The sequence below is a fragment of the Lentinula edodes genome, assembly GCF_021015755.1.
Source record: "Lentinula edodes strain Le(Bin) 0899 ss11 chromosome Unknown C8R40scaffold_29, whole genome shotgun sequence".
NCBI classification, from domain to species: Eukaryota; Fungi; Basidiomycota; class Agaricomycetes; order Agaricales; family Omphalotaceae; genus Lentinula; species Lentinula edodes.
The window spans coordinates 1-26,619 of NW_025764335.1; the positions used below are offsets into that span (position 1 = coordinate 1).

The 26,619-nt window shown below is 46.6% G+C and overlaps 13 protein-coding genes across 13 annotated transcripts; 6 read left to right on the forward strand and 7 right to left on the reverse strand.

Moving 5' to 3' along the window:
- Window positions 1-11: 11 nt before the first annotated feature.
- C8R40DRAFT_1173134 (uncharacterized protein) lies at window positions 12-1,030 on the forward strand (the record flags this gene model as incomplete). Its single annotated transcript, XM_046231971.1, has 6 exons — window positions 12-197; window positions 266-387; window positions 464-476; window positions 530-580; window positions 643-874; window positions 948-1,030. The coding sequence occupies 6 exons, from the start codon at window positions 12-14 to the stop codon at window positions 1,028-1,030; spliced, it is 687 nt and encodes a 228-aa protein (XP_046083822.1).
- Window positions 1,031-1,496: 466 nt separating this feature from the next.
- Window positions 1,497-3,017, reverse strand: C8R40DRAFT_1003918 (kinase-like domain-containing protein; the record flags this gene model as incomplete). Its single annotated transcript, XM_046222783.1, has 1 exon — window positions 1,497-3,017. A coding segment is annotated over one exon (1,521 nt), but the record flags the coding sequence as incomplete, so codon positions are not given.
- Window positions 3,018-3,219: 202 nt separating this feature from the next.
- C8R40DRAFT_1051439 (X-domain of DnaJ-containing-domain-containing protein) lies at window positions 3,220-5,310 on the reverse strand (the record flags this gene model as incomplete). The annotated part of the gene is made up of 6 exons (XM_046224705.1): window positions 3,220-3,284; window positions 3,633-3,949; window positions 4,004-4,162; window positions 4,217-4,359; window positions 4,410-4,816; window positions 4,878-5,310. The coding sequence occupies 6 exons, from the start codon at window positions 5,308-5,310 to the stop codon at window positions 3,220-3,222; spliced, it is 1,524 nt and encodes a 507-aa protein (XP_046083824.1).
- Window positions 5,311-5,652: 342 nt separating this feature from the next.
- Window positions 5,653-8,419, reverse strand: C8R40DRAFT_415743 (glycoside hydrolase family 16 protein). Its single transcript, XM_046234997.1, has 12 exons — window positions 8,095-8,419; window positions 7,867-8,039; window positions 7,717-7,807; window positions 7,495-7,663; window positions 7,425-7,444; window positions 7,107-7,370; window positions 6,769-7,047; window positions 6,587-6,716; window positions 6,445-6,527; window positions 6,285-6,395; window positions 6,140-6,220; window positions 5,653-6,084 (listed from the first exon to the last, which is right to left on the reverse strand). Exons 2-12 carry the CDS (start codon window positions 8,007-8,009, stop codon window positions 5,893-5,895), a joined length of 1,563 nt encoding a protein of 520 aa, XP_046083825.1. The 5' UTR covers window positions 8,010-8,039; window positions 8,095-8,419; the 3' UTR covers window positions 5,653-5,892.
- A 407-nt stretch (window positions 8,420-8,826) lies between these two features.
- C8R40DRAFT_1173137 (ADP-ribosylation factor family-domain-containing protein) lies at window positions 8,827-10,180 on the reverse strand (the record flags this gene model as incomplete). Its single annotated transcript, XM_046231972.1, has 3 exons — window positions 8,827-9,278; window positions 9,324-9,724; window positions 9,777-10,180. 3 exons carry the CDS (start codon window positions 10,178-10,180, stop codon window positions 8,827-8,829), a joined length of 1,257 nt encoding a protein of 418 aa, XP_046083826.1.
- A 103-nt stretch (window positions 10,181-10,283) lies between these two features.
- Window positions 10,284-12,192, forward strand: C8R40DRAFT_415588 (uncharacterized protein). Its single transcript, XM_046234996.1, has 6 exons — window positions 10,284-10,406; window positions 10,473-10,945; window positions 11,006-11,353; window positions 11,408-11,563; window positions 11,626-11,772; window positions 11,837-12,192. Exons 2-6 carry the CDS (start codon window positions 10,654-10,656, stop codon window positions 12,100-12,102), a joined length of 1,209 nt encoding a protein of 402 aa, XP_046083827.1. The 5' UTR covers window positions 10,284-10,406; window positions 10,473-10,653; the 3' UTR covers window positions 12,103-12,192.
- Window positions 12,193-12,282: 90 nt separating this feature from the next.
- On the reverse strand, window positions 12,283-13,420 carry C8R40DRAFT_1051643 (uncharacterized protein; the record flags this gene model as incomplete). Its single annotated transcript, XM_046224718.1, has 5 exons — window positions 12,283-12,745; window positions 12,796-12,864; window positions 12,919-13,046; window positions 13,097-13,185; window positions 13,234-13,420. The coding sequence occupies 5 exons, from the start codon at window positions 13,418-13,420 to the stop codon at window positions 12,283-12,285; spliced, it is 936 nt and encodes a 311-aa protein (XP_046083828.1).
- A 454-nt stretch (window positions 13,421-13,874) lies between these two features.
- On the forward strand, window positions 13,875-16,527 carry C8R40DRAFT_1254780 (uncharacterized protein). Its single transcript, XM_046233748.1, has 7 exons — window positions 13,875-14,035; window positions 14,094-14,263; window positions 14,314-15,299; window positions 15,357-15,406; window positions 15,464-15,582; window positions 15,639-15,980; window positions 16,042-16,527. Exons 1-7 carry the CDS (start codon window positions 13,954-13,956, stop codon window positions 16,168-16,170), a joined length of 1,878 nt encoding a protein of 625 aa, XP_046083829.1. The 5' UTR covers window positions 13,875-13,953; the 3' UTR covers window positions 16,171-16,527.
- Window positions 16,528-16,887: 360 nt separating this feature from the next.
- C8R40DRAFT_1161981 (uncharacterized protein) lies at window positions 16,888-18,337 on the forward strand (the record flags this gene model as incomplete). The annotated part of the gene is made up of 4 exons (XM_046230195.1): window positions 16,888-17,628; window positions 17,687-17,776; window positions 17,846-18,064; window positions 18,128-18,337. 4 exons carry the CDS (start codon window positions 16,888-16,890, stop codon window positions 18,335-18,337), a joined length of 1,260 nt encoding a protein of 419 aa, XP_046083830.1.
- A 712-nt stretch (window positions 18,338-19,049) lies between these two features.
- Window positions 19,050-21,459, forward strand: C8R40DRAFT_415799 (glycosyltransferase family 2 protein). Its single transcript, XM_046234998.1, has 6 exons — window positions 19,050-19,329; window positions 19,382-19,403; window positions 19,458-20,334; window positions 20,395-20,507; window positions 20,562-20,727; window positions 20,855-21,459. Exons 1-6 carry the CDS (start codon window positions 19,296-19,298, stop codon window positions 21,278-21,280), a joined length of 1,638 nt encoding a protein of 545 aa, XP_046083831.1. The 5' UTR covers window positions 19,050-19,295; the 3' UTR covers window positions 21,281-21,459.
- A 326-nt stretch (window positions 21,460-21,785) lies between these two features.
- On the reverse strand, window positions 21,786-22,891 carry C8R40DRAFT_1266645 (uncharacterized protein). The gene is made up of 4 exons (XM_046233940.1): window positions 22,581-22,891; window positions 22,381-22,521; window positions 22,057-22,320; window positions 21,786-21,997 (listed from the first exon to the last, which is right to left on the reverse strand). Exons 1-4 carry the CDS (start codon window positions 22,725-22,727, stop codon window positions 21,893-21,895), a joined length of 657 nt encoding a protein of 218 aa, XP_046083832.1. The 5' UTR covers window positions 22,728-22,891; the 3' UTR covers window positions 21,786-21,892.
- A 907-nt stretch (window positions 22,892-23,798) lies between these two features.
- Window positions 23,799-25,464, forward strand: C8R40DRAFT_1199675 (pectate lyase; the record flags this gene model as incomplete). Its single annotated transcript, XM_046233112.1, has 9 exons — window positions 23,799-23,855; window positions 23,912-23,988; window positions 24,051-24,151; window positions 24,203-24,271; window positions 24,325-24,491; window positions 24,559-24,563; window positions 24,624-24,880; window positions 24,933-24,968; window positions 25,020-25,464. 9 exons carry the CDS (start codon window positions 23,799-23,801, stop codon window positions 25,205-25,207), a joined length of 957 nt encoding a protein of 318 aa, XP_046083833.1. The 3' UTR covers window positions 25,208-25,464.
- On the reverse strand, window positions 25,439-26,461 carry C8R40DRAFT_1173144 (uncharacterized protein; the record flags this gene model as incomplete). Its single annotated transcript, XM_046231973.1, has 3 exons — window positions 25,439-25,464; window positions 25,514-26,244; window positions 26,292-26,461. 3 exons carry the CDS (start codon window positions 26,459-26,461, stop codon window positions 25,439-25,441), a joined length of 927 nt encoding a protein of 308 aa, XP_046083834.1.
- Window positions 26,462-26,619: the final 158 nt, after the last annotated feature.

A 26,619-nucleotide genomic window follows, 5' to 3' on the forward strand; every position in this document is an offset into this window, starting at 1 on the left:
TTTCCAGTAGTATGCTGATTCTTCCAATCCTCCACTATCACCACTTGGCTCCCTTCTTCCTTCTCCTTACATTTGTGGCCCGGGATTGTGTACTCGCTCTTCCCGTTGGCAATTATTCTTCTACATCACTTTATCCTCGAGAAGCAATCGGTCCAGCGCCAGACGAACTCATTGTTGGTTATCGATACGTTTCCAAAGTGATTATAACACCGCCGAATCTCCATGCAAAATATTCCAAACTCATCTCTTGATAATATTTCACAAGGCGAAGGCTGATGAATACAACAAAGCAGGAACACTGACAGCTATCCCCGCCACCACAAAATCAATTGGTGAAGGGGCATATCTTTCCCCTCGTCTGGGTGAATTCCCTGGGAAGCTAGACGAGTGAGTGAAGTTTTCCTGCGTTTACAAATGTTTTCAAGTTCTGAGTGGTGACATCGCTAACTCATGGTCCTCTCAGAACCTATTGGGAGGTACGGGTCATATCCATAAAATCCTACTACGCAATATCCAAAGTATTCGGCAGTGCATTATAATCGGGAAAAAATCCAAGATTCTTAACGTACAGACTCCAGAGGTTCATGTTCCGAGTTCTTAGCATTTCCATCTACCCCCCTGACCTTGTGTGTGCCCCAATAGCTTTTCGTCGACGACCCAGCAGCAATCAGCGCACAGCCCGTAAAACTCCTTCTTTACGCCCACAAAAAAGGCTTTGAGATTGGGAAGACGCTACTCTTTTCACGGCATTTCGTGTTTCAAGGCACTTTACAGATGCTCATCCCGCCTATGTTCCTCGTAAAGTCGCCAAGTAACCCCAGTAGGCCAGCTGGTGCAAATAGCCTCGGGCTTCGCATTCATTGTACTCCATTAGGTGTGTCACACATCTGCCTCTAGTTGGCTGGTTTAAATACATACATAGTCTGATTTTGTCGATTGTTTTACAGGTGGACTAGGAAAGAATAGGCCAGCTGCCGACTGGTATAGTTGGAAAATCCATAATTGGCCTGCAAATATTACCAAGACGTAAATACCTTGCGGTTAAATTATCGGATGTACTACATAAGATTGGATACGAATGCTCCTCTGATCTTACAGCAACAACTTGACCCTGGTAGACCAGCAATGTACTAAGCCTCGCAGAAATTTCGAGCAACTTGTCAACCCAAAACTATTCTTTGGAAATGTTGAAACTGTCGGGTCGGAGCACACCTTCAACGTTCAAACGTTTTTAATTTGAATTTGAAGGCTCGAGTTCGAAGGTTCGAGCTTCAAGAACGTTCAAGCAAATCAGATTAATCAATATAGTAAGCAATTTCACGCTAGATATACGTATAGGATAGAGGTATAGCTCGACGCGGAACCGCTGCGAGTATTAACTTACATACTGCGGGTTAAGCAAGCCGATGACTGATCACCTCTGTAAGAGTTCCTGGACAGGTTTAGCGACTGGGACACACGGTAGACTCCTAAACCACAGGACGATACGGCCAAGCACGTAGATAAGTGTCTTTGTCTTTGCCGTGCGGTTTCTGCTGCAGGAATTCCTCCTTCAACTCCTCGTTCCGTCGAAGAGCATCTTCGTACCCCTCATGCGAGACCCACCCGCCTTCTTGAACACCAATACGATCTTGTATCATCACCTGCAAATCCTCTCCCACCTGCCACTCCTGGGCGTCCTCCGCATGGGCTTCTCGTTCGGATTGTGAAAAGGCGATTGGACATGGAAAGTGACGATGACCCAAGTAGTCCCAGTTATCCACGATGCGGATGAGAGTGTTTTGGAGAGGGACATACCCTCCAGACCATGTGCGACCGGAGAATTGGACTGGGGTTATGATGAGGTCTCGGGTGCTGAAAGACAGGGCGCGGTGATAATCTGGATTAAGAGACGCAGTGATTGTGTGGTATAGCTCGTGGCGATTGGCAAGTTCAGCGTCTGCTAAAGCTGCTGCTGCTGGTGCTTGCTGATGAAAAGCTTCTTCTTCTTCTTCTTCGTCTGAACTGGGCGGAATCTGATCTGGAAGGGGTAAAAATCGAGGCGCACGAGCCTGTAAATAAAGAGGTAGAACACAGGCATGCTGCCAGTCTATAATCGCAGTAATCTTAATATTCCCTTCCGCTAAATCATCCTGCGAGAGAAATATATTTCCAAAATGCAGATCCGTGTGCCAAAGGGTTGGGCGGAGGAGAATCGAATCTTGGGTAGGAATAATGTATGGAAGTACAGCGTCATAGCGATTTAGAAGGGAAATATGGGCTTGTTGGTCTTGGATGTGCGTTGGAGGTTCGAAGAGAGTCGGATGAGGATTAGAGGTGGCGTAGTTGAGGATCCATTTACGTTCTCGACTAGATATAGCCTTGAGATAAGAAAATGGATCTGTCCAAGGGCCACGATCAAGATCCATGTCTCGTCGCTCTTCGTCCCAAAAAGGTAGAGAGACGTTGGGACCAACGACGAAACGATCGTGGACAACACCAGAGTCAACGTCACCTCGGTAAAAGACACTACCATATGCCTTGAAAAAAGGTTTTATCATACGCTTTTCGATATTCACCACCTCTCGGACAGTGTCGTCCTTCTGGTCTGAAGACATTTGATCCCAGACACGACCCAGTTCGACACCGGAAGCTTTTTCCATGACAATGTACTCTGATTGAACAGGAGTACTAGAAGCGTCTGCACACCATGCCAACACTCGAGGAACAGGCACCCCAATTGAACGAGCATAATCCATCGTAGCAACCTCGCTTGCAGTGACGAGTTTTCCTGGGCCAGCTATAACTGTTGGAATCCGTGCAATGAGTTCCTGACCATTGTCAAGAGTGAGAACAAAAACTTTATTGTAGGACCCTTCCGCGAGCTTTTCCATCTTGAGCACGGAATTTCCTCCTGCAGCATGCACTACGACTTTCTTCAAAGCATCGACGTTGAAGGAGCGATAACGAAGGGATAGCTGCCGGTTTTCATCGTGAATCCAACGCCCAGAGGTATACGCGTAGAAATTTTCAGGCTCGAAACGCCTGGTCGCTGTCGTACTCATGAGCCTATTGCGTCTAGCGAGGAGATTTCCAAGTTTCCAGAGAGTGTGGACAACCATAGCAAGCAGGTGAGATGTGGCATTTCGATACAACGTTTGAGAGCTGTCTATGGGTGAAGTAGGTTCAGTAATGCACGTGACAGTTAATTGCACATCGATTATCCCTCATAAGATACGTTTATGTAGCTCTCGCTCGACTACTCTTCGTATCGACTCTGACATACTCGCTATCATCGAACGACCCTCCATGTCCACCTTGTCCTCCCCTTCGTCCTTGGCCTCCTCCAAACGTTCGACTTGCTCTACGTGCACTGGGACTGGCGTTTGCGCTGAGACTGGGACTGGGAGTGGTAAGATTACTACCACCACCACCGAATCCAAACATCCCGCCCAACCCGGTACCAATATCCCTGCCGAGATTGCCCAACCCAGTTCCAATTCCTCCAAGACCGCTGCCACCGTTAGAAGTAGTACTGTGACTAGTTGAACTCGGCTCAGGTTTACCGTGGGTTCCGGGAGCAGGCGAACTCGTTCGAGAGTGTGGATATTGGTGATCCGCGCTTGATGCTGATGATGCCTGTATCCCAACACCACCTTTCCTTGTCCCAACACCCACATACGCCTCACCCAAAATCTGCAACGCCGCAGCCCTCAACACCGCCTTTTCCCTCCCAACACTACTACTACTCGGATCCTCCGCCTCCAACAACAATATTCTATCACAAACCTCCCTCAACACCGAATCAATCTCTAATTTAGCGCCCTTGAATAATGCTTGTAGCCCTTTTTCAGCAGCTTGTTCTTCGAGCTTTTGACGTTCTTCGGGAGAGAGATTGCCGGCTTTTTCGGCGGCCTGGATTTGGTCGAAGACAGATTTGAGTTCGAGGGCAGAGCGGAGGGTTGATACTCTGTGCATAGGAGTTGAGTGAATTATAGGAAAAAGATATACATCGACGACGTACGTTTCACTAAAAACATGATATTTCCCTTGAACGTTGTGTAGCCACCCGCCGACGCCGAGGAAAGTTTGGTTTGTGGCGAGGAATTGTTTGGCTTTGGAGACGTATACGAATCCGATTGCTTGTAAGAGTTCGGGTCCGTAGGATTCGTGTGAGAGTTCTCTGAAATAAAAGGGTTGAACAGATAATTAAGACATATATAAAGATGGAACAAACTCTGCTTCGAGTTCACATATTGTTCTCCAACTTCTGGTGACATCTACATCGTTTATACCAGTTGCGCTTTCTGTGAATATCCCGAGCTTGCGTTCGAGGTTTGCAACCAGTTTGTCCACTCGTTCTGCACGTGCGGCTGCTCTCTATCCACAAAATATTAGAATGAAAATAACCAACAAACAAATCAACAAACCTCAGCAGCCTTCTTCCGATTCTTTTCCTCCTTTTTCGCTTTCTCTTCCTCACTAAGCACCAATCTCTCTCCTTTCCCATCCCGTATCCTCGCCGCCCCATCACTTCCATCCTTACCTTCCTCCGCCTCCTCCTCCGCCTCCTGCAACGCCGCCTTCATATCCTTCGCCAGACTGATATGCCCAATGACCCCCACAAACCTCTCCCCCCCGAATATCGCTGAGAAGACTTCTTCCGGATCGACGAACCCGCCCTCCGGAGCGCTTTCCCTAGCTCCGAATTCGTTGTATTTCGCGCGGAGGGCGGGGTCGGAGAGGGTTTGGTACGCGATCGCGATGGATTTGAATCGGTCCGCGGCGAGTGGGTCGGAGGGGTTTTTGTCCGGGTGGTGTTTTATTGCCAGGCGTCCTATGAAATATATATATATAGGCTATGTGACATGATATTTGAGATGATTTGAAGGACGTACGATAAGCTTTTTTGATTTCATCCGTTGTAGCTGTGACTGGTACACCCAACGTATCATAATACACAGTCTCTAAAGGTCGTTCTTGTGTTCCGATTCTTCTCCCGCCTTTCCGAGCACCACCAGACGTTGAAAAATGCGGATTCGAGTTGCGATTCGTCGTTGATGATGATGATGAAGCAGCTGCATTGCCAGCAACTGCGGGATGATCAGGGTTCCCAAATAAATCCTTCGGGTAATGACTCGAAATCTGTGCAGCATAAAACATATGTTCATTAACCTTCTCGCATTTCCAGCATCGGATCCGGAGTAAAGTGCCTTGTTGTGGTATGGGATTCATTGGTATGGCAAAGTCAACGTGAGAGTAACATGATGAGCAGGTGGTAATTATTTGTGGAATTACGGGTCGGGAAGGGAGGATGGAGGAGGAAGACATAGTTTGGCGGCGGGGAGTGGTGGTGGTAAGGAAGACAAATGCGGAAGGTGCTTACATGATGTCTGATGGCCGTGAGGTGTACCGGCGGGCCGAGTTTTTTGTTGTACTCAAACCAAAGTCCCCATATACCCTCCGAGACTCTAGTATGTGGGAAAAAAAGAGCAATCATTCAGATATACACTACTTACAGCATTTTTATGCCATGATATTGTGGTTATCACAGTATAATACACTGTGGGGAATTGCATATTGTGAACTACGGTTGAGTTATGTAAATCTGAGCAAAGGAATCTTTTTGTTGATGTTTTTTTAGTCATTGATATTTTGAAATTACATCATATACTCAACCACATCACAGTGACTCACAAAAGTGACAGTCCCAATATGGGGGAAAAGTAGCTGAAAGAGGAAGGTGAAGTACTGAAGCCACCATAGGACAACACCTTCACAATCATTTCATTTCGGACATGTCACACCTTGAAACCAATTTAGCGCTACCCTACAAGGCACTCTATGTACACGAATCCTACAACATAAATACGGACAAATAATGATACTCCTCACATCCTATAAAATTTAGCCCTAACAACCGTCAACCAAACTGTTCTTTGGAAATGTCTTGTTGTATCCAGAGATGCTCGAGTCCCATGTGGTCAGATTAGGATTGTTATATGCCACTTTGTTGGCCTCGATATAGTCCTTGGTTGGATATGCCTCTGGGTCACATCCAATGTTAACTGCATCAGAAGGCTGGTAAACTCTTATCCAGTCAACCTATGTAGTACCAGATGTGAATGGAGTAGGTATTCTGTGAAAAAGGACAACTTACACGCATGACGGCGGGGAACACGAGGTTGTCAAAATCCAAGAAACTGAAAGAACTTGACATTCCGAGATTTGCAATCAAGGCCTTCATTGAACATCCGTCATTAGCAAAGATACGAAACTTGATGTATGGTGTCCTGGGTACTTACCATTGGCTCTTGGGAAATCGGTCTTGCAGAGATGTTTGTAATGGGATCGGCACCGACTCCAGCTGCCTCCAAAGTCCACGCTTTCTTGCCATCGGATATCCAAGTGATGTACTGCAGAAAGAGATGCAGTGAAGACCATGAGAGGATCGCGGGGACTTACAGCATTATCAGCTTCATATCCTGGTCTGTACTCAATGCCGTATATAGAAAAACAGCCTTCGTTCTGCTGGTAGCATATTTGATCTAGGTAGTGATGTTCAGTCGGTTCCTCGACATTCATGGAAAAAGTATAACAAACACACTCGTCTGAGTGACATAGGAAGTTGCTTGCTGTAACGGGCCTCCGATATACGAGTTCTGAATTGTGATGCTTGGGTCATCGATAATCAACCCATTGCTATTGTTTTGAAATTCATATCCGTTGTTGAAAGGCTTAGATATCGACAATGAATTGCTTGACCATCGTTCATTGAAAGTCACTCACTGCCCACTGTCCACTTTGCGACACACAACCAGTCGTTCCATCCACCTGCCCTTCAAACAGATCAATCTCTGGTGCAGACCGTCCAAAAAAGGACCCATCGTCATGTTTCGGACCAGGGTGTTCTTCCCCAGGGCACGTACACCTGGAAAGACGTTGTCCTGGTAGACCTGAAATGCTAGCATTGTTGTATGGGCCTTGCTCATTCGCAGCGGCCGGTTTCCCATCGATGACCTGACCCGGAACAGCCCCGACGTCGCATGTATCATAACTGTATGGCCACTATGAAGCGAACGATATTAAAACCCTTCACATAAGTGAGGTGTATACAATGATCCCACCATTCCTTGCAAGGTAGCTCCATAGCCTACACGACCCAGGTTCCCTAAAGTCCATATTGAGGGCCACAGCCCCGAGACATTGTTCATCCCAGGTAAAGAAACACTCGCTTGAACAATCGCGCCAGTGAAACAGAATTTGTTCCATGTTGTGAGCATGCCGCCTTGATAGTCCAACCCATGTGAAGGCTGCTTGGAAAGGGTGATCTCGAGGGATCCGTCCTTGGTGATTATAGCCGAAGGATCGTACCAGTTCAAGTTACCGGTCTACCGAATACAGGTAGGTGGAAAGTGCTAAAAGTTTGAGTGAAACGGACTTGCCTCCCAATATTGTAGGTTCACTTTCAGTGACTCGGTATGTCTTCTTAGGTATAAAAACGAAAGACCTCACCTGCTTCCCAATACGGATCATCCCCAGGATAGAATGTTCTTCCGTCTGTATTGAACTCATCACTAAAAACTAGCTGCCATTCGGCGCCATCCATATACGACGGTAAAGTAAGGGCATCTTGGGGGGTTTCACGATCAATAAGACCCCAATTTCCTATCATTTGTGGTATCTATAGGGAAATTAGCGGGAGATGAACGTGATTAGACGAGAACACGCACTCACCTGGCCAGTTGCATTGATCCCACCTGGACCCAAGTTCCCAAATAATGTCTCCTGGGCTGTAGTGTAGTATGTAGATACAGGATATCCAATGCTAGATTGCATGGGGTCAGCAAATCGAGATTATGCGATTCAAATCAGAGAACAATGTACAATAGACCCAAAAGGGATAATCCTAGTATCAGCATACATCCTAGGTTTGAGAGACCGCGCGCGGTGAATATGTGATTCCTTGAGAGACTTCTGGGATTAGGGTTATTGTAGAGGTAGTCATCGGGCTCTGGTTGGTCTATCATGAGGCTCGGGTTCCAGCTTTCCAAAAGGTTCTGAACAGAGATACAATTAAGAAATGATCCGAGTTCATAGGAATAAACGAAGTACTTGTGATCCACCCTTCGACGAAACAGTTCTGGATGAGGGGGATGTTGACGAAGCTCTTGACGAGCCGTGTGTACCTGTGGCTGCCGCGAGACCGTAAGTTTATGAGTTTGACGGTCAGAGAAATGTTTACTCACTCGTTTGTAGCTTCGCTGGCGATTTCTTGGTCGAGTGCCCAGGTTTGGTTGGTTTAACAAGGTTATTGCCTTGTCTTCTGGGATGCGCCATCGTACAAAACAATCGCTCTTAGAGAAAGGTGGAAGAATACGCTACCAGTGCGGTACAAGGGAATGGAATGGCCTGGGTGAGGAGAAGCGTATTGTGCGTGTCAGAGGTTATGATTTATATGATGAGGTCCCGCATGATTGTTGAAGAATTGAATCGAGAGTCCTCGGTCGGCGTATCATGACCGTTAGGAGAGATTGTTGCAACACCAATGAAAGCCGTGAAAGTGGAAGGCGTACCGGGTCCGGACATTCATTTGACAATCGATCGGGAACACAATGAGTACATCAAGAGGTTGCATATATTAATTGAATAGGAAGCTCGAGCGTACGCCTAGTAGTCTGTCCTCGAATTCTTGGAAGTATATAATTGAGCCATCCAAATTTGTTGATGTTCCTTAGATGAGTATAGCCTCATACCTGGCCGTGGAATGCGGGTTGTGTTTGGCTTGGTCAAGTTTCACCTGTAGGAATGAGTAACCGAGTTGGACGGGAGATGGAATACAAAATGTCAATTGTCTGCATACCTTTTTACTGTATGATACACCAAGCTGGGTAACGATTTCTTATCAGGAAGTACCATCCCCTTTTTTGCCTCAGGACTCATGATAACATCCTTAGAATAATACTCCTCCCACAAATTTGGCTGAGCGACGAAGGGATTTAGTAGAAGAAATCCCGCGAATTCAGTCTGAGGACTTGGCAAAAGCGTGAAACTTGAAGTCGAGCTGAAACTCCGGTAACTTTCCGCTACAGTCGATACATCTACATCAGATGAGTAAGTGACCTTGTGACTTTCCTCCTTCATCGTGCTCGTAGCAGGGGTAAAAGACGGCATATTGCAGATGCCAAAATGCACAAGCTGAATCCAGAAGTAGGTCATAGTAACATGGAAAGTTCGACCGCGAGTTTGTGGGCTTTCGCGGATATACTTCTCGATTCCACTAAAAATCATGTCTTTGCCTGCAAACCATCATTAACGAGCTACACGGCTTGGATTGAGCATACCTTTCTGTCGCCCGAAAGTTGTTAAAATCACGTACGCCAGGCGGATATGTGTATAATGGTCCCAGGATGGGAGATTTATAGCATGGAATTGTGAAAGAAACTCTTCCGGTGAAGAATCCGTCTCCGCACGGGAGATCCATGAGCTCAGTTTCTTTTCGAATGATCCTTCGGGATCCGAAGCAAGATTGGAACTATTTGACAGGACAGTGGATGGTTCAGATGACGGAGCGTTCTTGAGAGCAGCTTCCAACCAATCGAAAGCGGACAGAAGCCCGTCCGATCCCTCCTGAACAAGAGATATTCCAAAGATGACGGCTTTGCGTCCAGATATAGCACGGTTAAACTTGCGACGTATATCTTCTAATGGTACAGTATTTGGAAGGTCTTGCTTGGTTGCAAGTCTGAAGATATTCTATCAGTCCGGGCTTAGAAAGATACAGAAGAGACCCGTACATTAGAATGGGGGCAGTAACAGAAAGCGTATGAGCCCCACCCGGTTCCATAACGGATTCAAGCTCCTCGACGCTTTCCTCAAGCCTATCACGATCACGACCGTCTACTAACCATATAATTGCGGCGGACGGGGTAAGTACCGACTTGATCAAATTCCTATATGACTGGGGACTGCATCCTGGAGCACCCGTCTCCCATACAGTACACCGTAGGATGCCTTCAGATGTAGGTACATTGACATTCGCAGTGGTGAATATCAGACCTATTGTGGGGATAGTCTCGATGACTTTGCCGTATTTGAGCTTGTTTATTAGAGTCGTTTTTCCGCAGTAATCCAGTCCCGATAGACCTATTCTGCGGCGATACTTGGCAGGATAAAAACGATCCAAAAGTTGGTTCAGCATTTTAGGGTGAGGATATGAATTGCTGCAAAACAGTCGTATCGTAGTAAAGTATGTAGCCAAGCCCTCTTCAGAACACGAATCGTGGGACACTCTGAAGAGAAATTAGACGCTGGAGCGCTCAAAACTTTCGAAACATTTCCCCAGCATTTCCCCGACATTTCCTGAATAAGAGCACACTTTTCGAGAATTCATTGGGGCCGGTGAATAATGCGGCAGGGAGAGGAGGGTACGCTTCAGCTTGTCTTCCAGAGTTTCAAGACCCAAATTCGGCTCATCAATTCGTATATCAAAGTAATGATGCTTGCCCCATAGTCCGACGGAGCAAGCGACGGGGAGAGTCTGCGTGAATATGCTCACGTCGTCTTCTCGTCCTAGATACCACGATCATCAAGGACTCATGTCCTTCAGGGGATAAACTCTCCAAGTGTAGTTGCGTTATCGACTGCCAGCTTCGCTCAACGTTCAAGTTCTACATGCGTAAGGCCCCTCACGGACTGAGAATGCCGTCGTTTCTATCAGCCTTTCAACCGTTCTTGGTCATATTCCTACTCTTTTACCTTCCTTTGATTTTTTCCCTTCCGGCTACGGCCGCACCCACAAATACCACATTCGACGACACCAATTCGTCATTTACTTGGCAATCTGGCTGGATAGCTGCACCATGCGATTATTGTTCAGCGTTGTTGAATCAGAGTTTGACATACGACGGAACCTGGCATGACGGAGGAGCTCGTACTGGGTTGACGGGCACTTTTGAGTTCAATGGTATGTAATCAACTGTCTCTATCTCATTGATAGTTATACTGGATTTGCTGCCCTTATCAGGTACAGCAGTATATTTGTTTGGAGTGACATCTCAAAACGACACGGGCACGATCGAGTTTACTCTCGATGGCAACAATGCGACCACATACAACCCTCCTGTGATCGCAGCCGACGATCCTACCGTAGGCACTCCTGAAGCGGACCACACCTACAATTCTCTCTTCTTTGTTGCGACTGGTCTGGCGAATGGTTCCCATCAGTTGGGATTCACAGCGGTGCTAGCATACAATACATCGCAGACGGTGTTGATTGACTACGCCGTTGTGACGACCGACGACTCCACCTCATCGGGGTCAAGTTCTGCATCCGGGAGCGGGACAAGCGCAAGCGCAAGTGAATCTGCGAGCGGTTCGTCGAGTTTGTTGATTCGGTCTTAGTAATTATGAAACTCATGAAACGCAGATCCGAACAAAACTGCCTTGATAGGCGGAATAGTCGGTGGCGTTGCGGGCGTTGCTCTCTTATCACTTGCAATATTCTTACTCATCAGGCGAAGAAAGTTAAGGGTACGTTCGGTCAAACCGGAAAATAATATACGACCATTCCAAACTGTCCCCAGTCAGTATCCATCGCTCTTGTAGTCCTGTTTTCGATAGCTGAGAGCGTTCTTCCGTATCCAGGCTTCATCACAGGCGAATCAAATTCGCTGATCACTACTTCAACCCTGTCATCACATCCCAAAGCTCGGCCCCCCCTTCCCAGCATCTCAACTCCATCACCGACAGAGACTTTCGGCTCTTCACCCATCAATGTTCATGACGATGCAGGTCAGTATCACTAACTAAGAATAATAATTTGCCTTGTATTTATACTTCGTTTTTGCCGCTCTAGTCTCTACGCCCTCCACTCGTTTTAGGAGCAATTCCGGTGCTGCCACCACCACCACAGAGTCCACCATTCCTCGAGGCAGACAAGAAATACAAGAAATGGAGCAGCGCATACGGTCTTTAGAGAGTATGGTACTCCTCAGCCATGCTGTCGCCTCACCGACAATGCATCATGCAAGCACGATAATGAGCCCCATCATGAGTCCTCTGTCCGAGCAAACATACGACGCTTCATTGGATGATTTGACGAATCCTCCTCCGCCTTACTGATTTGGGTCTTTTCATCGACCCAAAAAAATTACATTGTTTATGGATTTATTTACTTATCAGCTATTTGTATATATTTTCTTCGATCAAATTGAACGTTGCACGAGGATTCTGAAGGATGACTGCGAACCTCATGCGTAACAAAGACCAGACTATTCGCAGAACATGCATACATGTTCGGCATCAGAACTGACTCGCAGCTTCCAAATCATCAGCATTCAACCAATCTGCCCCCGCATTCAACAGCTGTTCCCAAACAGCATGTCGTGCTTGAATTGGCCATCCAGGTGTATCCCAAAACCTAGCCTTAATACCTCGACTATGAGCATCGTTTATGAATGTAGTCAGATTCCCGAGCTGGGCCTCGCTAATATTCCCTATTCCATGCCAACCTATCGCGGGCTCGTAGTCCGTACTAGCCAACGGGGAGAGGGTGACGTTATATGTTGTGATGGGATCGTTCAGCTCCGTGAGAGGCGCGTCAAAAAAAACGTCTCGAGGTGATAGAGCCTTGATTCCGTCTAAGGGCGTATTTCCGGTGCCTACAGCAGTGATTGCGGAAAGAGTGAGGGTGTCGTTGACGAAAGTGGTTAAGTATTTCAGTTGCCGTAAAGGTTCAAGGGCTTGCACCACGGGGGCGAGTGTGCTATTGATTCCGCTGAGGTACGGCAGGACAAAAATAAGGAAAATGGCTACCTGTTCCCATCCGTCTTCATATCTATTAGGAGCTGTAGAGGGGTACCACCGGAGGTGTCGAAAACTCCGCTGGGAGTTTAGAGTTTTAAGCAATGGATTCTATGTCAAGAGAAAGACACGTACTTGAGCGAGGTTTGATTCGCGGTAAACGCATTAACCGGGTTTTGACGAGCCAAAATAGCAAGCAGAGGTTGGATGTAAAGTGATTCAAATGTGCGATCTGGAGTTAAGGCTGCCAATTCATGGCCAACCTAAATGATCTATAAATCAAGCTACCCAACTGTCACAGATATGTACGCACGAAAAGTGTGTTGTTGATGAACCATACGTCCGCCTCAACGCTCGCAACACCAAAACTCAGAGCAGTAAGGAGAGGTACATCACGCCAATCTAATGCAAGCATGAGCTTCAAACAGATTATTTGGCGAAAGGACCTACAGTCATTATGGGAATGAATCTGTTTCGGGACAATGTTCTGGGTGAACTGAGTAGGGTATTGCAGTAGAGTAGAGTTGCTTTGCTCCAGCATGGTTATCTGATCTAATACTCCTGGTCTGCCGAGAACTTCAGTTCCTTGCGCCAATACAAAGGCTACAATGGCATTTGCCAATGGTTGAACTCGCATTTTGTAATGCTGATTGACCGGGGGAAGAAAGTATGGTGCAAGTAAGTCATGGTGGAGGTCTTTTGTATTGATTAAGTATCATCATCGTAGGTGGATTGATGTTGATGACCATCGCCTGGACTGTTGCACGTGTGTGGAATTTGAAGAACTTTTCCTGGATTGTTCCTTTTTCAAGATCGTTGACAGAGAGACAATGTTCTTCGTGCTGATGTTGATGGGAGAAATGGTCGAGCGAGTTACTGTATATTCCAATAATTGACGCCCAGCACAATTGGACAAACATCATGAAGCGAAGATTTAGGAACATGAGGAGCTATTCCAGTAAACGCAGAGTAAACGCAAACAGCTTGAATTAATCGAAGTAGATCGAAGTTGGCTTGAGGGCAGAGAACCACGTGGCATTCCGAGTCAGGATAAAAGAGTCTCACGCCGGTTCCCTCGGCTTGACCGCTTGGCTGACAACTCCAAAGCACCTCGACCAGTACAACTCCAAAGGGCTTTCATTTTACACAAACAACTATAACACAACGACAATGTCCTCTGACTATGAAATCTCTGACAATGAAGGTGATTATTATGACTCTGATGAGATGATGGAGGACTACCAGAACGACGGTAAGTTCACCGCGCTTCTTTGTCGGCGCGTTACTGATATATCCATCTTGTCCATCAGACCAAGACGAGGACGATATGGAGATGGATGACTATAATGATGACTTTAGGATCAATGCAGGCCCAAAACGCAAGTCGTACGAAGTTGATTACACATCGCTGAGCCAGAGCTCAGTGGAGGAGTCATTGAAGGAGGACGTAGACCATATATGTGGTATTCTCGGTGTGGATGTGAGTATATTTGAAGGATGACACATGTTGTAAACTAACATACACTTTAGCCTGCTGTTGCAGCGTTGCTCCTGCGCCACCAGGGGTGGAACAAGGAATCCTTAATAGAGAAATATATGGAAAATCCTACAAAGGTCCTTGTTGATTCTGGCGCTGCAGTCCCAGAGCCTGCTAGAGAGCCAATAGTTCGGGCTCACTCTGTGGACAGGTCCGCCGCAGGCCCGTCATCACGTCGGGCAATTAGATCAAACTCCAAACTCTTATCGTCTCTGACCTCACCTACCAGATCATCTGCTCAGAAGTCCATCTCATCTCCAGCCGCATCTGCATCCAAATTTCGCAAAGACGCCAAATCATCCGAGGAACCCGAATCATTTGTTTGTCCAATCTGCTTCGACGACTCTCCAGAACTCAAACCGGTCGCTCTCGATTGTGGTCATTCAGCTTGCTCTGGATGCTGGAATGCTTACACCATTTCAAAGATTCGTGATGAAGGCGAACATTGTATTCGGTGTATGACCGAGGGTTGCGCCATCGTCGCACCCGATGACTTTGTGCACAATATCCTCGTGTCGGACGCCGCACCTCCTGGCTCTGACACGAATGAGAATCTTGTTGCATGGACACGTTTCCAAGAGCTACTCGTTCGCAGCTTTGTTTCGTCAAACTCGAAACTCAAGTTTTGTCCGTATCCAGGCTGCACGAACACTGTCTCGTGCCCATCAGCTGCGAGTAAGTCCGTATTAACAACTATGGTCCCCATCGTGTCTTGTGGTGCAAAGGGTATTCCTAGATCCGCCAACGACAAGAAACCGGCACCGTCGTCACCGTCGGGCATCACCTCCCTGTACGATAAAGAGCATGTATTCTGCTTTGGATGTCCTATCGAGAGCGATCACCGACCGGTCGTGTGCGGGGTTGCACGATTGTGGCTGAAAAAGTGCGAGGATGACAGCGAGACGGCAAACTGGATCAAGAGTAACACCAAGGAATGCAGTAAATGCCAAAGCACGATCGAGAAAAATGGTGGTTGCAAGTGCGTAATATATCTCATTCTCCCGTAGCTCTTTCGGTTCACAAGCTTTCTTGACAGCCATATGACGTGCAAGAAGTGCAAGTACGAGTTTTGCTGGGTATGCATGGGTGTGTGTGTTGTGTTTCCAAAAATCGAATTATCGCCCATTTTGTTTATTCGCTTAGGTCCTTGGAGTGAACATGGCACGGCATGGTATTCCTGCAACCGATACGACGAGAAGGGCGGCATTGAAGCACGGGATGCTCAGAGTCGCAGTCGCGCCTCCCTCGAACGATATCTCCACGTCAGTTCTTATTTTTCCTACCCCTCGTCCTTCTGTATTTACCAATACTATTCCAGTATTACAATCGCTGGGCCAACCACGAACAATCCGCCAAGCTCTCTGTCGAGCTTTACGCCAAAACTGAGAAGAAGATGGAGGACATGCAAATCACGTCTGATCTCACCTGGATTGAAGTGCAGTTCATGAAAAAGGCCGTGGAGGAGGTGGAAAAGTGCCGCATGACGCTCAAATGGACATATGCCATGGCGTATTACCTCGCAAGGGGTAACGAGAAAGATTTGTTTGAGGATAATCAGAGAGATTTGGAAAAGGCTGTCGAGGATTTGTCTGAGTTATTAGAAAGCCCAATCGAGACGGAAAACATCCCGGTATTAAGACAGAAGGTAACGGATAAGACGGTGAGTTTGTGGAAATGTCCTTTTTACACGATGATCTTGATGACTGATGTTTGCACCACAGGTTTATGTTCAGAAACGAAACGAAATTGTCTTGGAAGATACTGCGACTGGGTTCCTTGATGGTCGCTGGAAATGGAATGTTTCTGTCGATGGCTTTGAGGACCCTGCTGAGGAAGTTAGGATTGATTAGGTTTAATCCCTCTTACAGATGGTCAAGAGAAGTAAGTAACGATCTATATATGTACTCTAGAAATACCTCTCTATCGGATGTACTCGTACGCGTACGGACTTTCCTTCTTCTCGGCTCTCTATCCAGTCTTCTATCCTGCCTTCTTTCCCCTGCATGACTTTTCACTATCCTCATAGGATCTTCTATACGCTCTACTATTCAGCACACGTTTAACAACGACTTCTTTCCATTATCGCGTAGCAACCTGGTTCTTCTATTCCTATACCTTACATTTTCATCCCAAGTTCCTCTGTACGAATGACAATTGCTGTGTACGCACTGTATATATACTCAACTCACTATAATGATGCTCTACTCAATTGCTATGAGGGTCTTCCGAAGATGTGTACATACTCCTCCACCGTGTTCACGTCTATCAACAACATCCATAATCTTTAGTAACAGCAGACTCGAGACTTATCTTGTGGCTTAGATTCGCAGGCGAATTTCAGAAGTCGGTCATCTGATGGGACTGTCAGTGTAGGGTTTATTCTTAGCATCTATACCCAAGCGGTACTACGACCTCAGTGGAAAGGTGAGTATCTAGATAACATTTCATCTCGAAATGCATCTGAGTACCGCTACTCTCTATACCTAAGCAACAGCCAAAACTATGAGCTCGAGAAGGTCAACTCAATTGAGATTCAGCTTGAAGACCATCTAACAAACTATTGCAGAATGTCTTCTCCTCCACCCTCCATTGATGCACCATCTCTTCCTCCCGACTATCCATTGTCTCAAATAGCACCATCCCCTGTGGTCCCTGCAGAAGAAACGATAAACGACCCACCACCGCCATATCCTTCTCCTCGCACCCGGCGCGCGAGAGGAACGAGGCAGAACAGACGAGCACCCGAAACCTTACAGAGAATTTCGACGCAACACTCTCAAATACCCTCAAACGAGTCTGATAACGAAGTCCAACGGTCTCCTAGAACTCCTCTACGTCCATCAGTGGTGGAAAATCCTGGTGCTGACGCTTCAGAGATCACGCCTCTTCTGGCTGGCAGCAGCTCATCTCGTTCCGCAATTCTCAGACCACGGTCTTTATCCCAATCTAGCATAAACAGCTTCGCCCCTTCGTTGGCATCTCTCGCCCAAACAGCTTGGGTGTTCTTCTCGGAATGTGATTCGGACGATGAAGAGTCACGGTCTGAAAATGGGCATGATTCCGAAGGTGAAGAAAATGGCGGACCAAGTCATGCGGGTAGACGACCTCCTGCCTGTGCAGTCTCAGTCGAAACAAGAGAAGATGGGTCAATTCCTCCTGAGAGTGGAGGATTCTTCTCTTCAAAAGCTTGGGCACGATATTTCCATCCTGTCTTCAGAGGAGTGTATTGGAGGTCACTCACACATCTGGTTGTGGTGAACTTTCCGTTCGCGCTTCTCGCATGGGTGTATCTGTTTGTGTTCACTGTGGTACGTCTGATATACTTGGATGAAATCATGTAGTGTGTCGCTCAAAATACCTAACTAGACCGGGACCATATTGCTAATTGCTCTACCGCTGGGAGCTATACTCTGTTTCTTCAACTTACTCGGAGCTCGCGCGTTCTCCCGTGCCGAGGTTAGTACTCTTATCCATCGTTTCCGTCTGCCTTCCGACTACAAAACGACTAACGACATCTCCCCCTAGCTATTCATTCAAACAAGATTCCACAGTCCTCTCCACTATCCTCTTTCCGTTCTCCATGCTGCTGCCTCAACATCAACACCCTCAATAACACGTCTTATCTCAAATTACCCCATCTTCACGCGCTCCCGCCATCCCAGTGCCTCCGAACTTGAGTCAGGACAGGCAGTGGTGGGTGAAGAAGTCGCGGAGACGTCCTTTTACAAGAACACGTATTCGATGGTGCGTTTACTTGATTTATACTATATAAGTCCGCGCAGCACTCACCTTTTCGTGCCTGTCTAGTTCACCGACTCCACTTCCTTCCAAGCCCTTTTCTATTTCCTAGTCATCAAACCAGCTATCACACTTCTTTTCCTCCTGTTTTTCCTCGTCATTTGCGTGCCGTTGCTCGTTCTGGTTGTCCCTGCTCCGATGGTGTTGAGGGTGTGCAGGCGGATTGGGAGATGGCAGGCTGTGGTCGCTGTCGAGGGGTTGATCGTTGTTGTGAGGTAATACGAGAATGACTGCGACGAGCACAGAGAAATCGACAACACCGCTTGCATACCATGTCCAAAATACATACTGATCGAGATCTACCCTACGTCTCCATTTTTTCCCTCTTGCTCGTATTTTTTGTTCCTTGCGTGCTTGACCAGTGCTAATACTTTTGTCGGTAGCTTAGCGTTCAATAATTAATCCGAGAAGAGTTCATAGACCGCACACTTAGGCCGTGTATAATTCAAGTTGAACCAGAAAAATGTCTGTCCGACTCTCGATTGGCAATTTGAGAATATAGCTTCTGTGGGGTCTACCGCAGCACCAGGAATATTTTGATCTCTGTGAGTAGAAAACTCAGATGGAATGGTAGGAAATATTATCTCCGCCTCTTTCCTTATTATCAAAACTCCTCGTCTACTAAGTAGAATCCTCATCTGTTCATTTGAAACAATTCCCATGACACTGAAAATCTCCATGCATTTCCTATGGCCATAGGAGTAGCAGAACCGCAGTGCCAAGCCAGAGTTGAGAAAAAGGATGAGGAGGGAGAATTAGTGATATTAAAGGCGGCGGTGGTGTCTATCTACATGGGTGTTATTTTATCTTAACACCTGGCACCTGTAATACTTGTCTGTAATTTTCCTTGTGCCTCAATTTTCAGTATGTTATGCGGCTTGATCTAAGACGAATGCGAATGCATATTATGTAATGGAGCTCTCGAAATTCTGAGAACGACGAGGAAATCGACAAACCCGAATCAACCGAACTAGTTCCTAAACAAGTAAATGACGTCATCATTGTACCCCGCGGATCGCTGTCGGTGATTTGATAATAGCAACAACTTCTTCATGCTTATGAGTTATTTTCATCCTTCTTCCTTTCACCCACCTACACCTGTAACCTCCTGGTTTTTTTCCTGAAATTTGTCCCTCGCGGGCAGCCGGTTTGCTTTGGAAAAAACTCGCCACTTGGAATGCTCTACTTGACATCCGATAACTTTCCCATTTGTGCGTTTCCGCAGTGCTGCTAAACTTTTTCTTTTGACAACCACTTTTCTAGTTGTACCATTTGGCGTGATCGGGTACAAACAGCTCTATGGCTGATTTCTTTATTCGCAAAGCTCACTTTTGATCAGGTTCTATCGTTACCTTTGGTACTGTATACGCCTCGCAGCCTGCTTTGCCTACCGCCCAATCCCATTACCTGAAAACCCAACATACATCGCCGAAGAGGATGTTACTATCATAGTGCCTACTATCGATGCTGGCGAGGAATTCAAGGATGCTGCTCGCAGCTGGCTCGTCGGCAAACCAAAAGAAATCCTCATTATCACTGAAGAAAAGATGCTCGGACCTTTACAAGAACTCGCCAACGCCGTTGACCCCGAACGTATACGTGTCTTGACTGTGCCCTTTGCGAATAAACGCTTGCAAATGAGCCACGGTATCAAAAACACAACAACAGACCTCATCGTGTTTGCTGACGATGATGCCATCTGGCCGCCCACGTTACTTCCCTATGTCTTAGCTTGCTTTGAAGATCAAAAAGTCGGTGGAGTCGGTACCAGTCAGCGCGTGCAACCCGTAGGCGAAAAGATGACTGTATGGGAAGTCCTCGCTGCGTTCCGTCTCACAATACGAAATATAGAGATCTCTTGCTCGACGCATATTGATGGAGGCCTCCCTTGTCTTTCAGGGCGAACCGCAGCATACCGCACCATCATTTTGAAAGATCCCGAATTCCTCCATGGCTTCACACATGATTATTGGCTTGGAAAGTATCAACTCAATTCAGGCGACGACAAGTTTTTGACACGGTGGATGGTTAGTCATGGGTGGAGTACGTACGTGCAGTGCTGCAAGGAGGCCGAATTACTGAGTACAATGAAGCCAAATTGGAGGTTCCTGAAGCAGGTACTGAGATGGACGAGGAACACATGGCGCAGTGACATGCGCAGTTTGTTCACAGAACGGTTCATTTGGACTGCGCATCCGTATGTTGCGTATACTATGGTATTACATCAATATTCATTTCTTATCACGCGTCACTCAAAGATCTGGTATTTTCTCTAGGTCGACAAATTATTCAATCCCTTCACATTACTCGCTGGCCCTTGTTTAGTGGCCTACCTAGTCTACAAGAGCACGATTTCGACGGACAATGGCGGTTATCATTTACCATGGTGGTTAGTGCTCCAGCACATTTATCAATTAATACGACTCTCATCCTTGGGTATCAGGAATATTCTAGCTTCTTATCTCGTTTGGCTTCTTGCCACTAGAACTGCTAAGCTCCTTCCACACCTATGGTACCGCCCTCAAGATATCGTCTACGTTCCCGCATTTATCGTGTTCGGATATTATTTCGCTATCATGAAACTTTATGCTCTGTGTACGTTGCACGAGGTAAGCACTAAATTTCTTTTTCATCTTGTCCGTTACGTTCCTCTCGTCAAAAATACAAATACACGTTACACCCAACCATCTTCTTATGCAATTCCGCGTCGTTTCAATCATCCTAATTTCCGTACAGACCGGATGGGGCACTCGGACAGGTATTGGCGATATCGCAGCCGCCACCGCCGCCATGGATAAACAAGACACAAATAGAGGCTCCTTTGGCGCCAACGACAACGAGACTGTCAATAATAGCAACAGTGGCGGGTTACGGGAGCTTAACGAGAAACTCACCTCATCATCATCCGTAAACACGAAAACAAACTTTGATAACGGATATATACCGCCGACGATGCAGAGGTATCCTCTTCCCACCGGGAGTGGGAGTGGGACTAATGGTACGGCGACCAGTAATGGGAGCGGGAGTAGGAGTAGGAATGGTAGTAATGCGAGTGGGAGCAAGACCGGGAGTGGGAGCGGATCAGGAGGAGGAGGCATCGTGAGGCGGGAGCCGAACGGTAGAAGAATGGACATCATAAACGAAAGCTATCTAATGCGTTGACGATGGCGTATAGTGATGATGATGATGGTAATGGCTTTTTGCCTGAATTACTCTCCAGATCTGTCCCGCACTTTTCGACCCAGGTTGATACACCGTGATGGAGAAACGGATTCCCCAGATCAAGCGCCCGGGCTTCAATTTTTTCCTGTCATTTGTCCCTTCCACGAGCTGATTCTGTATGATATGATTGATCCCTCTGTGTGGATGGGGTCGTCAAGTGGACACAGTTGACAATCGCATATTTCAGCTATTACAGTATGTGCATTACGTCGCTTGGCGCAGCAAACACTTTGGTCTCTGTATACCAATCCCTTCTACTTATTTATTTGCATCCTTCTCTTTCAACTCTCCTTCTCCAATGTTTAGCATTGTAGGCACTATAAACTGTATCTTGTTGTATGTCGTCTTTGTTGTCGTTGTCTTTGTCGTCGTTATCATTATCATAGCCGTTACAATACCACAGTCAGTGTTGGCATTATTTTTGCTGGAGCCTTGTATTCTACACAATACAATGGTCTAATCAATATATTTTTTCTTGGTGTTTGATTCCTCCAGTACATGATATAAGGTTTCTTCGAACAAATTGTACACAGACTCGCTTCAATCCCTCCGTCATTCAATCTTCATAACAGACTCAATACGTGCATTTTGTATGCGCTTCCTCAGGTCCGTCCAAATAGGATAACCACAAGCAATCGTTGCAAGAATATAGAGGGTCTAATGAATCGGCATTTCAATAAATTCATATTTCCATGCGAATTAGGAATATGACTGACACCGACAAAGAATCCAGTCTCGTGTCTCCTACACAGGGACCATGTATAGACCGCTTCCAAGACATGGGTTGCATTGACGCTCCAGAGAAGCCAATACCCGACCGATGAACCCACATACGTACCTAGTAACTTGGCTGGCAGGAACAAAAGTGACGGATCGTTTACTGGTGCGTAGGCAAAGTATGCCAGGATGGGATACATGATGAAAAGTACTCGGAGAGCCGCGCTAGGGAACTGGAAAGAGGTGATTTTCGGTGTTTTTATCTTCAAGTTGCCACCCAATTAGCATGAGGATATGAAAACCGAACCGCACCACAGACACACCATTCCAAGACCCTCCTGCGCGATGGCCTTCATTTCCAGTAATCGTGGTTTAACATCATCGTATCCAGTCATTGGAGGGTCAATTGCAACCCGTACTTCCTTAGTAGATCCGTCCTTCATTTTACAGCTCAAGGTCATACTCTGAAAGTTCTGGTTTCACAAGAGCTATTTTTGAGGAAGAATCCAAAGCAACAGCATACCTTAGTGTCGATAGCAGACATTTCAGCGCTGGAGATGGGCTCAGAAATTTCTCCATACCATTTCGCGTACGCTACAAGCGTATCGGGATGACTGGACATGTACATCCGAAGGAAACCAGACTTTTCTGCGACAGGATCACTTGTCATTGTTTAAAAGATGAGTAGGATGTAAGGCGTGTAAGTAGGTCTAGGGAGAGAAGGATTTAGCAAAGCTTCGGGGAGAAGGGTTAATAATGAGTTGCTTTTGGCGCTTCCCTGGCGCTTGCTTTCCGGTTCGGGTATCCAGTCGGACCGAATTTCGCCAAAGCGGCGATCTGCATTGGCGCTCATTCTTCGTATTCGACTTTCTTAACCGGACACTCACTGCATTCAGTGCACCTGCTGACCCAGTCAAAATTGTTGTGCGACAAATCGCAATATGGAAGTCATTAAACCAATTTTGCATGCCATCTTCGCAGAAATTAACGAGGCTGCGAAGCAAGGCGGTTTCCAGGAAATTTGATTTCAATTATCCGTGCAGTCAATTAGCTATTCAGCGCAAGCATCTTAGGTCCACAGTGGACGCTAGTCATGGGAGACTGCCTATTTATCCATCAGTTTAAACTCTTCCCGGTCCGCAGTCATCCCCCCCACCCTTCTCTGATCTTCTCTGACAAGGAATCTCGTCCAAAATTCGGCTACACATGAATATTGAAGCCCAACTGGAGAATCGGGCTAATCAACAGACATACCTACTAGGCTTTGGATATTTTTCGCTAGCCTGCTTTATGAGCTCCTCTGTCCAGCTCACTAATCTGCGATGAGTATATACATTGACGTTTCTTCCTGCTATGCTCAAAAGTTGTCCCCATGGGTATGAAATAGGGTCATCCAAATCTAGAACCGTCGCTTTCTGGACAGCAATATGGTCTAGAAATGCCAAGACTCCTCGTCAGAGAATGCTTCATTCATCCCTGGTGTTCTCTCCTATGGCATACTATATCATGAGCCCAGTATGCAGTCTTGGCAAGGCAGCTCTCCTTTGCGACATTCAATGAACGGTCCGCCCACCAGTTTCCTCCAGTATGACTTAACAAAACGACTGTCGTGTACCTCCGAAGGATTACCGCAAATTAACCTGCCTCCTGGTATAAAACGCCTAAAATTTTATGTTACCAAGCTCAAAGCAGTCCAAGTTCGACGCAGAACTGCACATACAACCCTCAAGATTGGACAAGCATGCAATTCTCCTCTACATTCGCTGTTTTGTTCGCTTTGGTGGTCCATTTCGCAGCTGTGAGTAGAAAGATCTGTTCGTGCACCTTAGCTGCTTACACTAGGATCACCCTCAGGCAACGCCTACTGTCCTCGTGAAACGCGCGACCTACAACGATGTGGCTACTGTCGGTTATGCCACCTTGAACGGAGGGTCAGTTCGAATTCACCCTTTTCGTACCCGAGTATCATGATTTTGATATCCTATCGTTATAGAACAACTGGAGGTTCTGGAGGACCTGTAACTACTGTAACCACCCTCGACGACCTCACCAGTGCTGTGACCGGTAACAGTAGCAAAATTGTCGTTATTGAAGGTGAGTGGGTACAGCGAAACCCTGGGGACGTCTTTTTCAGCCATTGTCTAGGTACCATTACAGGAGATGCCGTGGTCAAAGTTGGCTCTCACACAACCGTCATTGGTGCTGCAGGAAGCTGTGAGTCAATAATATTTGAGGATAATTGTCGAGCCACGACTCACCCACCCCAGCACTTGTCGGCGTCGGCCTTCGCGTTCTGAATGAGGAAAATGTCATCATTCGAAATGTCAAGATCTCGAAAGTATTAGCTTCTGCCGGAGATGCCATTGGCGTACAGGCTTCGTCTCAAGTCTGGTTGGACCACCTTGATCTCTCCAGCGATAGGGATCATGATAAGGTTTGCAACGTCCTTGCCAGTGGTGCAAAAGAACCAAATAAATCTCATCTTTTCTCCGCTTTTCTAGGACTAGTACGCTCGAACCACCCAAACTGTGCAACTGATCTTCTAATGCATGAATTGATTCTGTAGCTACGACGGACTCTGCGATCTCACTCACGGCGTTACTGGAATTACTGTGACCAACAGCAAGCTATACGACCATTGGAAAGCTTCCCTCATTGGCCATTCTGACAATAACGGTGCTCAAGACGTCGCGATAACCGTGACAATGGCAAACAACTACTGGACCGATTTGAATTCTCGTACACCATCCTTCCGATTTGGCCACGGACACATCTTCAATAACGTCTTTGATGATAACAATGACGGTATTAATACTCGGGATGGTAAACCTTTTCTATCATGCGAACAAGCCAAAGTTTAAGTATCTTTATTCAGGTGCCCAACTTCTGGTCGAGAATAACGTTTGGACGGGTAGGTACTTGTGTGAATCGCGCGCGCTTGTATTAACACAAGAGAAAATAGGTACCGACAAGCCCTTGTACGATACTGACGACGGCTTTGCCGTTGCGACAGGTAATGACTTCGGTGGAGCTTCAAACACTGCGCCTGTCGGTAACTTCACCACCGCACCGTATGCTTACACCCTCATCGCCACAGCGGATGTCAGAGCTTCGGTCGTCTCCTCTGCGGGCCAAACTCTTGCTTTCTGAGCCATTTCCAGGTTCAAGATTTGAGTCTATTGATACACAATGTATGGAAAATATGTACATAGATTAAAAATGTGCATGAAAAGATTACCAGTGATGATTGCTAGGGAAACATTAAGCACGAAAGTTTGAGAATACTTTTCAGGCTTGATTTCAGAGTGTTATATGAAGATGGTAGCAAATAATGCGCAAGTCCAATGAATAGCAAACTATGTCGGCCAGAAATACGAGCCCCTAATCCTGATATAAGGGAGTAGTAACTGTAAAAAAGATGAATACCAGTTCAATTTTAGGAATGACTAAGCTCACGCCGAATCTGTTGGTTCCGCTCCAATCGCTGTTTCATCGCTTCCTGAACTGAAGGTTCCCAGGCATCGAGCTCCCCAGTGTAAAGATTCTTCCAGTATGTCGGTAAATCCAATGGCCAATTGAATCTCGGAAGGATAACGAGCCTAGGATCAATAAACTCCTGACAGCCTAAAGCTTCGAGCATTCGCTCGTCCTTGGATAAGATTGCGAGGACTTCCAAGCTTACAGATAAATCCAGAAGTCCTCGAATGATAGGAAGGAGGTAGAAATGGTCCCATGAAAAGAGGTTGCCAATGATCAAATGTTTCAACTTCGGCAGTCCTATAAGTGTTGTCCAATCGACGGACATGCCGGTTTTGACGGAAGGTGGACTGACAATTTCAAGGTGTGTTAAGGCTTGGAAAATTTTGTCGGAAAACGAAAGCAAAGCACCGCGGGTCGTCAACATATCCAGTTTGATTGAAAGACGAGTAAGGGTCGAGGAACTGAGAAGCGGCATCAACCATCCCGGTCTTTGTGAGCTCTGAGCCCAGCATGTTAGATGTGTAAGGCTACTGCAAACAGGCAGAATTTTCTGGGCTTCATCCAAAGTTATAGTGTAACTCAAGTAGAGGTTTTTAACTCTCTGTGAGAAGAACTCCGCTGGTCGTGCGTCAATGGTGCGTAGGAAAGCAGATGTCCGTGTTGAGGGATGGTCCAAAACAACAGTTTCATATATGAACCATTCCATCCTGAGTCCCCATAAGCGTTGCGCACTTCGATTTTTGACAAAACTCACCAGTACTGGGTGCGCTTACATAGCCCCGCTAACTTGACCCCTGTACCAGGAAAATTCCGGGCTGTTGTTTCGAATATTTCTCTAAGAATATCTGTAGGCAGCTCTACATGTTTGTTCGAAAGTAGGATAGACAAAGTCGGGGAGGCGTCTGGAGAATTGCGCGCAACCATTCTTTAGTATCGGAGGAAGAAGTGAAAAGGCAGTGAAAGGGGCACTTACGAAGGGGGGCTTTATACAGGACGATGTACAGAGGTCTCAAGTGTCCGTCAGGGCCGATGGCCAGGGATCTTATTGATCGAGCTAACGCACGTCGCAGCTCAGCACCGGG

Bases quoted from the DNA above. Each gene is read 5' to 3' on its own strand.
- C8R40DRAFT_415799 (XM_046234998.1), top strand. From the start codon at position 19,296: ATGCTCTACTTGACATCCGATAACTTTCCCATTT. The intron at 19,330-19,381 runs GTGCGTTTCCGC...CCACTTTTCTAG, and splicing joins ATCCGATAACTTTCCCATTT to TTGTACCATTTGGCGTGATC. The intron at 19,404-19,457 runs GTACAAACAGCT...ACTTTTGATCAG, and splicing joins GTACCATTTGGCGTGATCGG to GTTCTATCGTTACCTTTGGT.
- C8R40DRAFT_1254780 (XM_046233748.1), top strand. From the start codon at position 13,954: ATGTCCTCTGACTATGAAATCTCTGACAATGAAGGTGATTATTATGAC. The intron at 15,300-15,356 runs GTGCGTAATATA...CTTTCTTGACAG, and splicing joins GAGAAAAATGGTGGTTGCAA to CCATATGACGTGCAAGAAGT. The intron at 15,981-16,041 runs GTGAGTTTGTGG...TTTGCACCACAG, and splicing joins AGAAGGTAACGGATAAGACG to GTTTATGTTCAGAAACGAAA.
- C8R40DRAFT_415588 (XM_046234996.1), top strand. From the start codon at position 10,654: ATGCGTAAGGCCCCTCACGGACTGAGAATGCCGTCGTTTCTATCAGCC. The intron at 10,946-11,005 runs GTATGTAATCAA...TGCCCTTATCAG, and splicing joins GGGCACTTTTGAGTTCAATG to GTACAGCAGTATATTTGTTT. The intron at 11,354-11,407 runs GTTCGTCGAGTT...CATGAAACGCAG, and splicing joins CGCAAGTGAATCTGCGAGCG to ATCCGAACAAAACTGCCTTG.
- C8R40DRAFT_1266645 (XM_046233940.1), bottom strand. From the start codon at position 22,727: ATGACAAGTGATCCTGTCGCAGAAAAGTCTGGTTTCCTTCGGATGTAC. The intron at 22,522-22,580 runs GTATGCTGTTGC...CAGAACTTTCAG, and splicing joins TGTCTGCTATCGACACTAAG to AGTATGACCTTGAGCTGTAA. The intron at 22,321-22,380 runs GTGTGTCTGTGG...GGCAACTTGAAG, and splicing joins CGCAGGAGGGTCTTGGAATG to ATAAAAACACCGAAAATCAC.
- C8R40DRAFT_415743 (XM_046234997.1), bottom strand. From the start codon at position 8,009: ATGATAGACCAACCAGAGCCCGATGACTACCTCTACAATAACCCTAAT. The intron at 7,048-7,106 runs GTGGGATCATTG...TTCGCTTCATAG, and splicing joins GAGCTACCTTGCAAGGAATG to TGGCCATACAGTTATGATAC. The intron at 6,221-6,284 runs GTAAGTACCCAG...TGTTCAATGAAG, and splicing joins CGATTTCCCAAGAGCCAATG to GCCTTGATTGCAAATCTCGG.